Consider the following 14,113-nt stretch of genomic DNA (forward strand, 5'->3'; position numbering starts at 1 on the left):
ATAAAATGCACTTCAAAAATTAAATTTAACTCTCTAATAAAACATTCTTTTTATTCTTATGAATAGGCCATGTTACCCTACCACTTTGTGAGTGATATTCATAGAAGGAAATTTTCTCCTAGATGGTCCTCAAGTGACATCCAACAACCTTTTGCAGCCACCAGATAGCTCAATGTGTCATTTTCTCCACCACCTAAGCCGACGATGTGGTCCCTCGCCCATATGTGATAATCGTATGTTTCAAGGTGGGTATTCCAAACCCAAAGGTATGGCTTTTCATTGTGTAGTTGGGTATTTTTTTTACTTATCATGGACACTTTTGGGCATGGATTAGTGGAGGGATTCAGCGGAAAGAATAGGCTAGGTTTGTACCCTTGTCTCTTCTGCTCAATTTGATAGTTAACCTTGTATCTTAGTCCCATGGATCTCCTTTATTAGCTACCAAGCTTTAGGATGAGATTACATGGGACACCTTGATTTTGGTTGCATGTTCCCACTTCCTAATACCATATATATATCACTCCTCTTCCACTCATTACAAGCCCATTCATCATTTTTCCCATCTGGCTCCACATTTGTCCATTGGGTTCACAAGGAGTTATCCTCCCCTCTCCCCTTTTCCACACCTTGGATCAGGCTTGGAATGATGCCCCAGAGGTTAATGTAGCTAAAAAGAAAGGAAAAAACATAATTTAGCCACTCTCAACAAGAAATGTACCGTAATATTCAAAAGATGGTCGGGACATACAAATTTAGCACATGGGCAAAAGCCAAGCATTTGCTCTACCCCTTATATATGGCCATCACCCTGGTTCTTATGGTCCCTACATGAGTCCCCTTCATCATTAAGGAACCCATGATTGTCCCAACCCCTGCTGAGCAATGAACTACCTCAAATAAAGGGGGTATCCACTGTTGTATCCTACACATCATGCTTTCATCCCCTAGAGCCCCGAGAAGTTATGAAGAAAAATCAATCAAAGAAAAAAGTCATATGAATAAGGGTGGAAAAACAAAGGTCGGGGTAACTCATGTACCACAATTGCTTCCTCCTACACTCGTATACCCAAATGTGGGCTTCCCCTGTTATAGTTGCCCTTGCACCGTGTCATGTGGCTTAGAGCCTTCCCCTGATCCCCACTCCATTCCATCATTATATCACATGCCACCTATCACTTGATGGATATAACACATAAGTGTCACCCCCTTAAAGGTTGAAACCACCTAATAGAGTCCTTGGTTAACTCTTTTATTGAGCTTGGAGACACCCATACATGCCAAAGCCCATTTTGGGAGGGCATGCCATTATGAAGTGTCCACTTGTTTTCCATTATTTGTAAGCTCTTTTACTCAATTATTCTAATAATTTGTTGTACAAGAAGGCGAGAAGACGCATTGGATATTATGCAGGATTGCAGGTGAGTCTCCATTTGGGGTTTGGTCTCCCTTTATGGGGTCCAACCCCTCCAGAGGTTCATAGTGGCGCTTGTAGGATGAGTGTTGAGAGCCATGGGCCTCCACCACAACAAAGAGTAGTGTACCACTTCATGGATCCCTCAACACCACTCATTGATTACTCATGTTCCACCTTTTGAATGGGGATGATGCACCTCGACCACCTTACCCAACTGACTTCACACTTGTCAAATGTTCCAGGGTCCAGATGAGGATGTGTCTCACCATAGGAGACAATGGTAGGACTTATGTCATCATTATAGCCCTTACAAATGGTATACAAGAATTATTGATCCACTTGGAGACTCGTGAGTTTGTCATTGTGCCCCCACAACCCAATTGGGGCATCACATTAGATTTTCTTGGATGTCAAGGGGTTACATCCTTGATCACTATGTTTGGAGCCTATTCTCTCACATTGGCATGGACTCCACTAGGCCTCCTCAATGACCCAATGACTCATTGTATCTATTATTTTTCACTCTTGAGAGGCTTTATCTTTGTATTATTGAGCTATCTTGGTGGGCTTGGCATGAAGTTATGTCACTATTGTACATTGTTTTATTATTTGGGCTTAATTAGGACAATTAGGCTATTCGAACCCCCTTATGGATTGTATAAATCGATGAGAGGCTCATTCATTCCTCTCATGATCACTTGGATTGGATTAGTATCTCTTGAGATTTTTGCACTTGTTCTCTTGGACAAAATTTGGAGTTTCTTGATGCACTATGATGTTTGGATTTTCGTTATCATGTTTGGAGCTTTTATTTATGAAAAATCGATGAATGATACACTCTGTCTCTCTTGTAAGTAAAATTTAATGCTATGTTGTTTTCTTACTTGTCTAATGCATGAGATATTTTTATCATTGTTCTTGTATGGGCCATAAGTAATGCGAAATTATTCTTAAAGCCTTGAACAATTTATATATTGCATGTGTTGTCATTGGGGGGGGGTGAATTTTCCTAGAGACACCCTAATAGGTTAACAAGCCTTGAAACTTCATCCCTTTTGCAAGTCAAAGTATAAAACTCTAATGACCTAGTTGTTGAACTTGGAAGGTCTAGCAAACGTCAATTATGGCTCCTTAGCATATGAAAATTCTCGATCTAGGTGTATCTTGACTCCATTAGCCTAAAGAGGCAAGAATTGATCCTCGCTTTCATTTGGTGATCAAAATAACCCTTCTTTTCTTTCCTTCTCCCAATTCTAGGCCTAACCCTAGAAGGTCTCCTAGGGCATCACACGAAATCATTTGTAGCCATCAAAAAACCTTGAAATTTGGTTTAGAACTATGTTGGGGTCTTTTCAAGGGGTCTTTCAATTTTGAGCTCAACCCGACAATGGAATCCTGAGATATTGCAAGCCCTAGATCGAAGACCATTCTTCTCCCTACGTCCCCTTGGGTTAGTGTCATCATTTGGATCATTGCATGTAAAATCCAAGAGAAAATGATTCCTTTGATCCTATTCTCCTCCCAAACTTGGTTAATCCCATCTATTGATGATCAACCCCACACCCTTGACCTAGTTTGCGTCAACTTAGGTTCTTTGTGATTCAAATTTCACAAGGATTACATAGAAACATTTTCTCTTTAAGGATTCTTAGGTCTAGGATACCTCTTGTCAAGGGATATTCTCCATACCTAGGTTTAGGTATCCTTTTCAGCCCTTCCTAGAGAGCCAATCACCTTGCTTCTAAAGCAAGTAAGCCATTTATCTGAGCCTCTCTTGTGAATAGGCTTTAGGAATCACTCATCATCTCATCATTGATCTATCCATCCTTGTGATTCCTCTTATATTGGGTCTCCTCCCATTAGTGAAAGTCTGTAAAGAGCAGGGAGCTTTAGCTGAGGTGATAGTGGGCTATTTCTCCATTGTTTCCACTTGATCTAGTAGTTTCTCTATAGGATCCCCTCCTAGGACCCTGCTAGTTTGAGCGGTAACATTTTTGGCATTGTTGTCGGTGACATGAGACGTGTGTCTTGTTCCTCATATGACATTATTGACATATCATTTTGGTGACTCCATTGGAAGACTGGAGCCTTAGTTCTTCATTGAACCTCAATGCCAATGCTTGTAGGGTGAAGCAAGCATTTGCTAAGGCAATTTTAGTTCACCCTGGCGACTCCCATGATATCAATATATAAAGATCAATGGCTATCAAAAGGCTTCACGAGTGGTTCCCTGCTTTGGATATCACATGGGTCCCAGGATACCTGAATGGATTGGATTGGAATTTCATGTGAAATATGTGACAATTTGAGGGTGATCCATCTACAAATATTGATCACATAGAAAAAATCCTCAAGCATGCTTCTGAGGTAAATGTGGTTCATATAAACAACCATATCAGGTTATTTATTGCCTCTATTGAATATAAGCACTGAGGTTGGCTTGATTCATGTGAGCCTAAAATCATTTCATCTTTTACCCAGTTGATCAACAAATTCTTGAAGTATAAGGGGCCAAAATTCCAATCTAATGAAGTTGCTTGTGAAATCCTGGAGGTAGCCCTCAAAAGGGAAGGTATCATTAGTCAAGATGAAGAGGTTGGAGAGGACCTTGAGAATCTAAGTGATGAGCGGGGGGATGATTCCTCTTTGGGTCCACATGGTGAACAATATGATTTGAGAACACATGATATGGGAGGATGAGTCTATGGAAAGTGAAGTTGAGGCTAACCTTACCTTTCTCGAAGATATTACTCTTGATGAATCTCCTTTTAAGAACCTTGAGGAAGGAAATCCCATGAGCCCCTTGGAAGTTGACATTGGAGATTAGTTCCACATTGAGAAGGAGAAATGGGAAATATTTGGTTCTCAATTTTATTATACTCCCATTTATGACACCGACAAGGAGGATGAGGTTGAGATTGGTCCTCCCTTTCTCTCTGGCATTATTTATGATGACATATCCATCAATACCCTTGGGAATGAGGGTCATTATTTTTCCTTGCATGAAAGAGGGCAATTGGAAGTAATTTATTATCCTTTTAAGGAAGACCCTATCTTTGATACTGATGATGATGGAATCGATAGGGCCCTTGCTCCTACCTTTCTTCCTTATGAATCTAGGAGCATATTCAAATCACTTGAGCCTTTAGAATATGATTTTCAAGAAATTAATCTCATTGGATATTATACTTCACCATCCCCATAGATTTTCCTTCTTGTTCATCATTTTGAGTCACCCATAAGTTATTCCCTCGCCCCTTTTCATATGATCTCAAGTGACCATGAGCCCTCTCCCCCTTCTAAGTATAGTGTCAAGGAAGATCCCCTCGTTGACTATATTTTAGCTCCTTGGGATTATTATCATTTTTGGGTGATTTAATTGTGATTTAAATCCTTTTCATTAAATTGTCAACTCGGGGTTCATGAACTGATGAGGTATACGTGTACTATATGTACTAGGTGATTATTTATTAGAATATATTAATCTAATGCAAGAAACTTGAAACTAATTACAAATAAAATTAAATCAATCCAATCCAATCCAAACATAAATAAATTGAATCAATATTAACAAAACAACATGAATCAAAATAACATAAAAGAAACTAAACTAAACTTGCATAAATGAAACCACACTTGCTTGAAATAAAACCACACTTGCTGAATTGAAAATCACACTTGCTTAAAATGAAAATAAATGAAATAACATAATTACACAATGTTACCAATATGTACAACAAATGAAAAAGGTGTGCAAATTGTGGTTGATGGGGGCCCTCCACTCCTCAACAAGCACACTGAGCGATTATCAAAACTTGGAGATCAAAGCAACAATATGTATTCCATAAAATGAAGTGGGAGAAAAGCTCCAAAGATATTACAACAATTCAACTATCTTATTATCTATCCTCACTTTACAAATTGCATCTTGGATGGAACTCCCAATTTTGGAACTCCCTTTTGTATGAAGGATGCACTCGTATTTATACAAAAACCTTACGATAACAATCAATAAAAACAGATCCTAAAATATCTCCTAAATCCACATTTATCTCTTGTGGTTACAACCAATCACCTAAAAATATGAGATACAAATCCTCTCAAAATTCTCTCCTAGTTTTGATAGGAGACACATATCAAAACATCCATGATTCTTCTCCTTTGAATGTGCTTAGTCAATGATCCAAATATTCTACAATTATTCCACAAATATTCATGAGTTGGAATTGAAATTCGAATTTGTGGTTGAGTATCCAAGTAGGACCCTTCTAAAATATTCAAATAGGCCTACAATATCATAAAACTCATACCACTTTTAGATGTATATGAAAACATGTTAACTTCCTAATATTCAATCATAAATTCTTTTTAAATACTTAAAATAAATGACTTGGAAAATAGTAATGATAAACCCATATGATCATGAAAATGGTTATTAATGTAGGGTTATGGAGCTACAACATATGGTAAAGAGTTACAGAATATAGTAATGACATTTTGGAGGCCCAACATTTCTCCCCAACTAAAGATGTTGTGTGTCCTCGTGCAACTTTGCATTGATTCCCTTAATCATAAGTTGACCTTCTTGAAATGTTTTTCTTCTATATAAAATTTGGCTTTGTATTGATTCTCTTTTAACTTTGCATAATCATATCATTTGATAAATTTATTCTCTTTGCAAAATGTACGTTGAAAGACATTTGATTGCAACATATTTTTATGGTTGATTCTTGTGTGACAACAAAAAAATTATGAGTATTGGTTCTTGTGTATCAATACTTTTCTTATTTTTGTTGCATCAAAATTCTTGAAAACATTGAGAATTCCTTTTTAAGGCTCCATAGTGGTTGTCAGCGATTTAATGTGCTTATCAATTGATCATTGCAAAAAATATAAAATTTTGGAATAAAAAATAAATAATAGTCTATTGAGAAAAATATATTGGTTAGAATGAAATGAAATGTGACATGTGACATGAAATATGAATATGAATTAAGATCCCTTCCTCCCAACTAAAGGTGTTTTCAGTTTTTGGCAAATGAGAAAGGGAATATAAATTTGGTGAGGGATTTTCCAAAATCACAATTTCAGCATTTAAGGAATTACAAGATTAAAGATTGGAAAAAAACATGCCTTCACCTACCTGAAAAGTGGACAAGCTATATATATAGAAGAGTGTGGTTGCTGCTACTGGATCATGGAATGTGAAGTAAAAGAATCTGATCTACTTTTTTCTTTCTCTTGGTTGTATGAATAGATGATGAATCTTATCTGAAATTGGAATCTTTATTGCTACGGCTGCTAAATTCTAAGTTGAGTCTTGTTGCAAGTTGCTGAAACCATATATTCTTCATTCATTCCCATTAAGTGGCATAATTATTATCTATGTGAATATATGTATTGATGTCGAACATAGAAAATAAATTGTTGGATTACTGGACATTAATGAATTCCATTAACCAACTCGAGACTACTCACCATTGATATCAATGAGAGTCAATATGTCTAAGTGCATATTACTAGGTACGAATAGATGTGTCACAGTCAAGTCACCTAGAAGGTTCGACAAACAGGGGACATTGATGTATTCCCATTGTTTATTGGTGAGAGAACTTTTCATTGAGGCATGCAGGCCTCAAGGTAATTGAAATATCTCTAGTCTTGATCCAAGATGATGTGTCAGAGTCGATGAGTCAAGACTTGTTAGAAGGGAGGCCTTAATGAATCCTCCATCATCTAACATGAGTATAAAATAATAACTTGAAGGACCATAGATGAAATATTTGCATCATGAAACAAGTTTCATTTGACAGAAGGGAAGAGGAAAATGGGGTGACTCAACTTTTCTAAGGGAGTTGAATGGCTTTATTTTTGGGTTAAGGGTGAGTGAAAATGAGGTAGGAAAGTGTGAAGATTGAAAAGGGAAAATGAGTTTTGATATCATGGCTTGGTAGTAGGGAGATGGAAATTTATGGATCGATTGTAGGATTAGAATGAGAGTAGCAATGGTAAAATTGGTATCTGAGAGGCCTTTCTTAGTAGCAATTGTGTAATGGATCTGATTTGACATGGAATAAATATGTTCTTCTGAAAGAAACTTGGTCTTTGAAAGGCACTCGTGCATATAGTGATCTTCTTTCATCGTCCTAGAATTTGCAAAAACTTACCACTTTTCTGTAATAAAATGTAATACTATCGAGAGAGAGAGAGGTGATTAGTCCCTCTTCATCTTATGTATACACAAAAAAATCAGAAATAGTACTAATAAAACAAATTCAAGGAAGAAAAATTAAATGCACTTTTACTTGTTTAGAAAGTGGTATATTAGACTACCTGTTGGTGTTTTTCTGGTAAATTGTGCTTATGAAAAAACTCTCATTGTGTATATCTTGTCGAGATCTTTCCAACGATTTTTTAGTCATCAAAAACTGATGTCGTATGAAAGAGTTATGATTGTTTGAAGTTTTGAGGAAATAAGCTACCAAATTGCGTCAATTCTGCAACTGACAATTTGTTTTGCAGCGATCGGGTTGTGACAATTCTGCAGCTACTATTCTGTTTCGAAATTCCAGTTGAAAAAGTAGGAGAGTGGACGGATAGTTATGCTAATGTATGGACAGGTCACCAATTATCATTAAATCTGTGGTATCAACTCTGCTAGCATGAACAAACACCAGAGAATAAGACATTTAACCATCTCGATTCATTTCACAAAATATTTGATTCATAATTGATTACAAAAAATTATGCCAAAGAAAACGATGTTCATTAATTAAAATTTGTTTTGTTGCCCAAAAATGCAACCGTCAATCGTTTTAACATGCCGCTTTACAAATTGTAATCATCATATTAGAGCTCGGATGATGTTCGTCAATTTTGTAGGTTTTGATGAAGGTCGAAGCCCGAGCCACAAAAATGCAGTTGCGTTTGTCTTTTCTCTCCAATGCTTAAATTGACCACCTTTTTAACTGATGCCCATTGATTTGACACTCCAATTTGGCATGCTGACTACGAGTTCTCTTTTTTATCATGAGATGAGGGTGGCCAAGTTAACTAGCCACCTCCAGCTTATAAAAAAAACCTTTGCAACATTTATACATTTTCATCATATCGTACTCAGGGAAGATTTCAATGAGTGGCCATACCTATGCCTACCTTTTCTGATCGATTCATGTTGGAGGATTTACCTCCTATATTGCTGCCCAAGTAAGTGTTCCTTTTTTTCGTTCCTGTTTATTTCCTCCTGCTTATGTAGTTGACTGCTTGTTGTTCCATGTGTGCAGGTGCTTCATACATCCTTCTTGTTGTTGTTGTTGTGGAGCTCTGGCTAGGAGAAATAAGGTCTTTAGAGATGTTGGTGCTCCCCTTTTCTCTAGTTGTGAAGGAGAATGCAGGCTTAGGCTAGTTGTAGTGATGGCACAGGCTACTACAGGAGATCATGTAGCTGCTACAGGAAACCCTGTAGCTTCCTTTTTCTTCCTTACTCAGTGTTCTTTTCTTAGAGGGAGGTTGGGTAGTGGTGTAGGGGTTGGAGAATGATGATGAAGGCTCAGATGGAGTGGTGAATGGCTGAGGCAAGGGAGGACATGTCCTCTAGGCCTCTCTATTTTTTTTTTCATTTTCCTATGCTTTTTTTGAATGACACAGAGCTAGGTATGGATATGATGGCTTGGAACATTGATGATGGGTGAGGTATGATGAGGTGTAGGGTCCCAAATCAACCTAGAATAGGCTTTAATAATGATTTTCCTATTGGTAACCCTTTCCTTTAGCATTTCAGGACATCTTGTAGTGTTACAAGATCTTCCTGTAGCAGCTACAGGGCATCCTGTAGCAAGCTAGAAAGTGCCAAAAAATTGATTTTTTATGCCTAAAAGTGGAGATGAGTGATGGTAACATGGTAGGCATGAATGAGATGAAGTGGATGGAGGAAGAAATCAGATGATTCTTGGCATGTTGTCCTTGTAACTCTGAATCTTTTATTACCTTCAACAACCTGTAAAATCACAGAATTTATTAGTGGGCAGGTTTGAGGTCCTTTCCATGGCATTTTTGGTATTTTTCTTCTTTTTTTTTTTTTAAGACACATACATCATCCCAAACAAAGTTTTCATCTTGTCTTCCTACCCAAGGTGCCTCAAAGGAGGTTTTCACCCAAGGATCTTTTTATTTTTCTTTTTTCACTATTGGGATGACACAAGGAGGTTTTCAACCCAAGAGTTGGCCTCATATGCTTTGTTGTCGCACAGATTGTCATGACAACGCTCAGACCGGGGGCTGTCACCCTGATCCCCGATCTCTCTATTTAAGCCATCCCCTGAGGCTGAGGGGGGTAGACCCTATGTGACAAAGGAAGACCAACTGTGGACCAGTTGGGTTGGGAGACATAGCAAGGCAATATAGCACCTGATTGATTTTAGAAATTAATGTACCAGTGCCTTATGGATTTAATGATTAAATGATTTTTTATTAAATATTGCAGAAACATGAACCATGTAAAACAATCATTTATCATCAAATATCCCAAGCAATACAAGCTATTCAACAAACTCACAATGCTTTAATAATGATCCAGCAATTAAATTTCTAAAGATTAAATGCTTTAAACGACCACAAGATTTAAGTGCTAACTAGATTTAAATAGTTAATCTCTAGATATAAACATTTAAGCACATTTAACTCTACCACAACAGAAAAAGACTTTGAAAGAAATTTCTAATTTTTAATTAGTCTTTTTTCAGAATTTTTTTATTTTTAATTTATTTTTATATTTTTATAAAATTCTAAGATTAAAACAAAACTAAAGTGTAAATAAATAAAACTTAAATCTAAAAAAAATAAAATCTAAACTATAAAACAAAATAAAAAGCCTACGGATTACTTTTTTATGTTTTGGGGTATTTTTTTTTATTTTTGTTTTTTTTATCAAATTTAAACTTAAATAAGTCTAAAATGAAACTAAAACCTTTTATGATTTTTTATTTTTATTATTTTTTATAGTTCTAAATTTAAAATTTAAATAAAACAAAACTGGAAAAATAAATAAATAATAATAATAATAATAATAATAATAATAATAATAATAATTAAAGTAATCTAAAACTAAAGCAAAACTTTAATTCCAAATCTAAAACAAAACTATACAAAAATATACATTACCCCATAAATCAAAACGCAGACAAATCGAAATTGCTGAGAGTATATTTTCTTTTCTTTTTTTACTGTTGCGTGTGTGCAGGTTTGCGTGAGAGCTGGACAACGAGCAAGGAGGGTTTTCAACTGAAGACTGAGGCAGCAAGGGAAGAGAAAACGCAGGTAGAACTTTGTGGATGAGGGAATGGAAGAGCTCCATACAAGATTGAGGAAAGACAGCAATGAATGGAGTTGCATGAGAAGGTTTGGAGATGATCACGCAGAGAGGGGAGAAGCCTGCGTAATAGCAGCTAGATGGTGGGTTTAATGAAAGCGTTAATAGGCTAGGGAAATGTGTAGGTAAAGGGAGCATGTGGGGCAGGAGTGGATTGAGGAATTTGCTAAGCAGTGTGGCAACATGGAGCTAGAACGAATACGCAGAGGAAAGAGGGATGTGAGGGAAATGAGCTGATAGATGAGAAGCGTAGGGAAAAGAGAAAATGGAATGGCAGCTGTGTGAGGATGACTGAAGGGAGAGGTGTGGGCAGTGTGTTTTCTGATCTTATTTGCAGGTAAGAGCTGCATTTGACAGTGTGAAGCTTGGAGCAGTTGGACAGTGTATAAGGCTTTGGAACTAGGCAACAAATGGATCGATACAGATGGTAATGGATCTGGAGATGGCAAAGCAGCAAGGGTTTTACCCACTTCACAATAATAAAAATTTTCAAAAAAATTTCCTGCAACGCAAATGAAACCCCAAATAGCATAATTGTACCCCTACAGAAAATTGGTTCTGAGACCAGATCTTACCCTCCAGGGCCTAGATCTGGCTTCAAGATTAAAGCTCACCTTCAAATCTGCAACCTATAACCTACAACCTGTTCCTGAAAGCAATGAAAACAAACAGCCAGAACCTGAAAATGCAAAAAAAAAAAATGAAACCCTAAAAACCCTAAGAACTAGTTGAATAATTACAATATTTAAAAACTGAAGGCTCTAGGTAGGTAAAGGGAGTACGTGGGGCAGGAGTGGATTGAGGAATTTGCTAAGTAGTGTGGCAACATGGAGCTGGAACGATACACAGAGGAAAGAGGGATTTGAGGGAAATGAGCTGATAGATGAGAAGCGTAGGGAAAAAAGAAAATGGAATGGCAGCTGTGTGAGGATGGCTGAAGGGAGAGGTGTGGGCAGTGTGGTTTTTGATTTTATTTGCAGGTAAGAGCTGCATTTGACAGTGTGAAGCTTGGAGCAGTTGGACAGCGTATAAGGCTTTGGAACCAAGCAGCAAATGGATCGATACAGATGGTAATGTATCTGGAGATGGCAAAGCAGCAAGGGTTTTACCCACTTCACAATAATAAAAAATTTCGGATTTTTTCCTGCAACGCAAATGAAACCCCAAACAGCATAATTGTACCCCTACAAGAAAATTGGTTCTGAGACCAGATCTTACCCTCTAGGGCCTAGATCTGGCTTCAAGATTAAAGCACACCTTCAAATCTGCAACCTATAACCTGCAACCTGTTCCTGAAAGCAATGAAAACAAACAGCCAAAACCTGAAAATGCAAAAAAAAGAATGAAACCCTGAAAACCCTAAGAACTAGTTGAATAATTACAGTATTTACAAACTGAAGGCTCTAGGTAGCCAGATTTATCGTTATGCCACAGAAATATTTTCAGAATTTTAAACTTAATGTGAGGTGCTTCAGAAAACCCTTCATGCATCTGCAACAAAAATTCTAATGATAAGCCCGGGATTAAAACTGGCTGGGCTCTTTCAGAAAATGCAATCCGGGAGTTGGCTGGTTCAGCCGAGAACTTCCCCTAACGCCCGGTAATCTAAAAAAAGGATTTCCTGCACAGCTTAAATCAACCATTAACATAGAGGGAGAAAACAACAGTGAAATTTAGATCAAATGGAGATACCTGCCATTATATTCAGAAATTAAACTATCATTCAAACCCCAGAGATCAGACAAGATACATGTGCTTAAATCAATCTTCATCGAGCTATTATCAATGGTTGAAAATAAAATTATGCAGAAAAATAAAACATCTTACACCATTTCCAGAAGAGTAACACCAGCAAGATTTTCAACCCCAAAGTCTTTCTTTATTGCACAAAAAATGACTACAAGAGAGCTTTCTTTAGCACAAGACTCACAGATTGAATGATCTCAAATGACCCCTAACACCCTATTTAAAGGAAAAATTCCCAACGGTTAGTTCGAGTGATCCATGTCAAACTAATCTCAACCGTCGATGAGGATCAAAATCCCTTTCAATCTCATCCGTCAAAATTTTAAATGCATTTTAATATATTAAAAATTAAAATTTTGCATTTATTTTCTCATAATTTTGACTTATTTTATTATTTATTTTATTTTTTAATTTTAATTTTAATAATTTTTTATTATTTTTAATTTTTTTTAATTATTAATTATTAATTTATTATTATTTATATTTTTTATTATTTTATTTTTTTATTTTTGGATCCTCGAACTTAGCCTTTGGAAAAAAACACCTAGGACCTAGGACTTAGGACTTATGAGGGATAAACATTTTCTAACCCTCAAGACACTTTATATCATGACTTTTACAAATTTACATCTCAAGGGGGAAAACCCATTTGACATAGACCCTCATAGACCACCCAGCTCTGCGACACAAATATAATCTAGCAGATCAAGCAATTTGTAATAACCTAACCAAATAGTTAGAATTATTTCCAAATTACTTTTACATAGACTCGAAGCACACTAGGATTCCCCTAAGATTCTAATGACAAAATTCATTCCAACTTTGGGGTTAGGCTGAAGGAAAACTCTTCCGATCATGGATCGGTGAGACAAAAAACCTTCCGGAATGTAGATCATCACTAGAAAATTAGGTTTTCCTAGGCAATTTACATACATGACACAGATCTGCTAAGATTATTTACAATTTACACATGCAAACTGGGTTTACAACATAACATGATCAGGCTAATGATGACAATCGAATGGCACGGATACGTCGATCAAGCACTATCCTTTTTGCCTAAAAAAGGGGGTTTACTGCTATGGGTAGTTGACACGTAGTGGTCAACATCTGGCTCTACTTGGGGACACATTGCTGCACTGTAGGAATGTGAGAATCTAGAATCTGCATCCACGCAACACACATTAAAACATAAGTAGCATCCATCCAAAAATCATCATATAACATTAAGCATAAGAAAGATATAAGCTCTTCATTTATTAACTATCTTGAAAAGCAAATCTAATCCTAAAACAGAAATGAAAATGCTGAAAAAACAAGTAGGGTTAGAAATACAGAGGATGCCCCACGACATCAGATGTGTTCAATATAGTGTATACTAAGCATTTGCTTGCTTTCAGGAAAATTTGTCGGCTACTTGTCAGATGTGCCATGTCCAATTCTGCATAAGGTAGGACTTTTTCCTATCTGAAAATCAAGCTGCTTGCGGTGTCTGATGCATCAAATCTTCTTCTCGTTCTCTTTCTTTTGCTTTTTTTTCTTCGTGCAGGTTGTATCCTGATGATGTGGAACATTCTGCTTCAAAA

General features: G+C 36.7%; 1 protein-coding gene across 1 annotated transcript in view; it reads left to right on the forward strand.

Annotated features, from left to right (window-relative positions):
* LOC149228493 (6-phosphofructo-2-kinase/fructose-2,6-bisphosphatase-like) overlaps positions 1–14,113 on the forward strand; it is a 149,665-nt gene that overhangs the window by 37,874 nt on the left and 97,678 nt on the right. Inside the window, exons 2-3 of the mRNA XM_089380792.1 lie at positions 10,653–10,729; positions 11,762–11,851. Coding sequence (XP_089236918.1) covers positions 10,653–10,729; positions 11,762–11,851 — 167 coding nt within the window. The remainder of the gene's footprint in view (positions 1–10,652; positions 10,730–11,761; positions 11,852–14,113) is intronic.

This window comes from Pinus tabuliformis, chromosome J, assembly GCF_031772625.1.
Source record: "Pinus tabuliformis cultivar Carrire ecotype Pingquan chromosome J, CPIR1, whole genome shotgun sequence".
NCBI lineage: Eukaryota > Viridiplantae > Streptophyta > Pinopsida > Pinales > Pinaceae > Pinus > Pinus tabuliformis.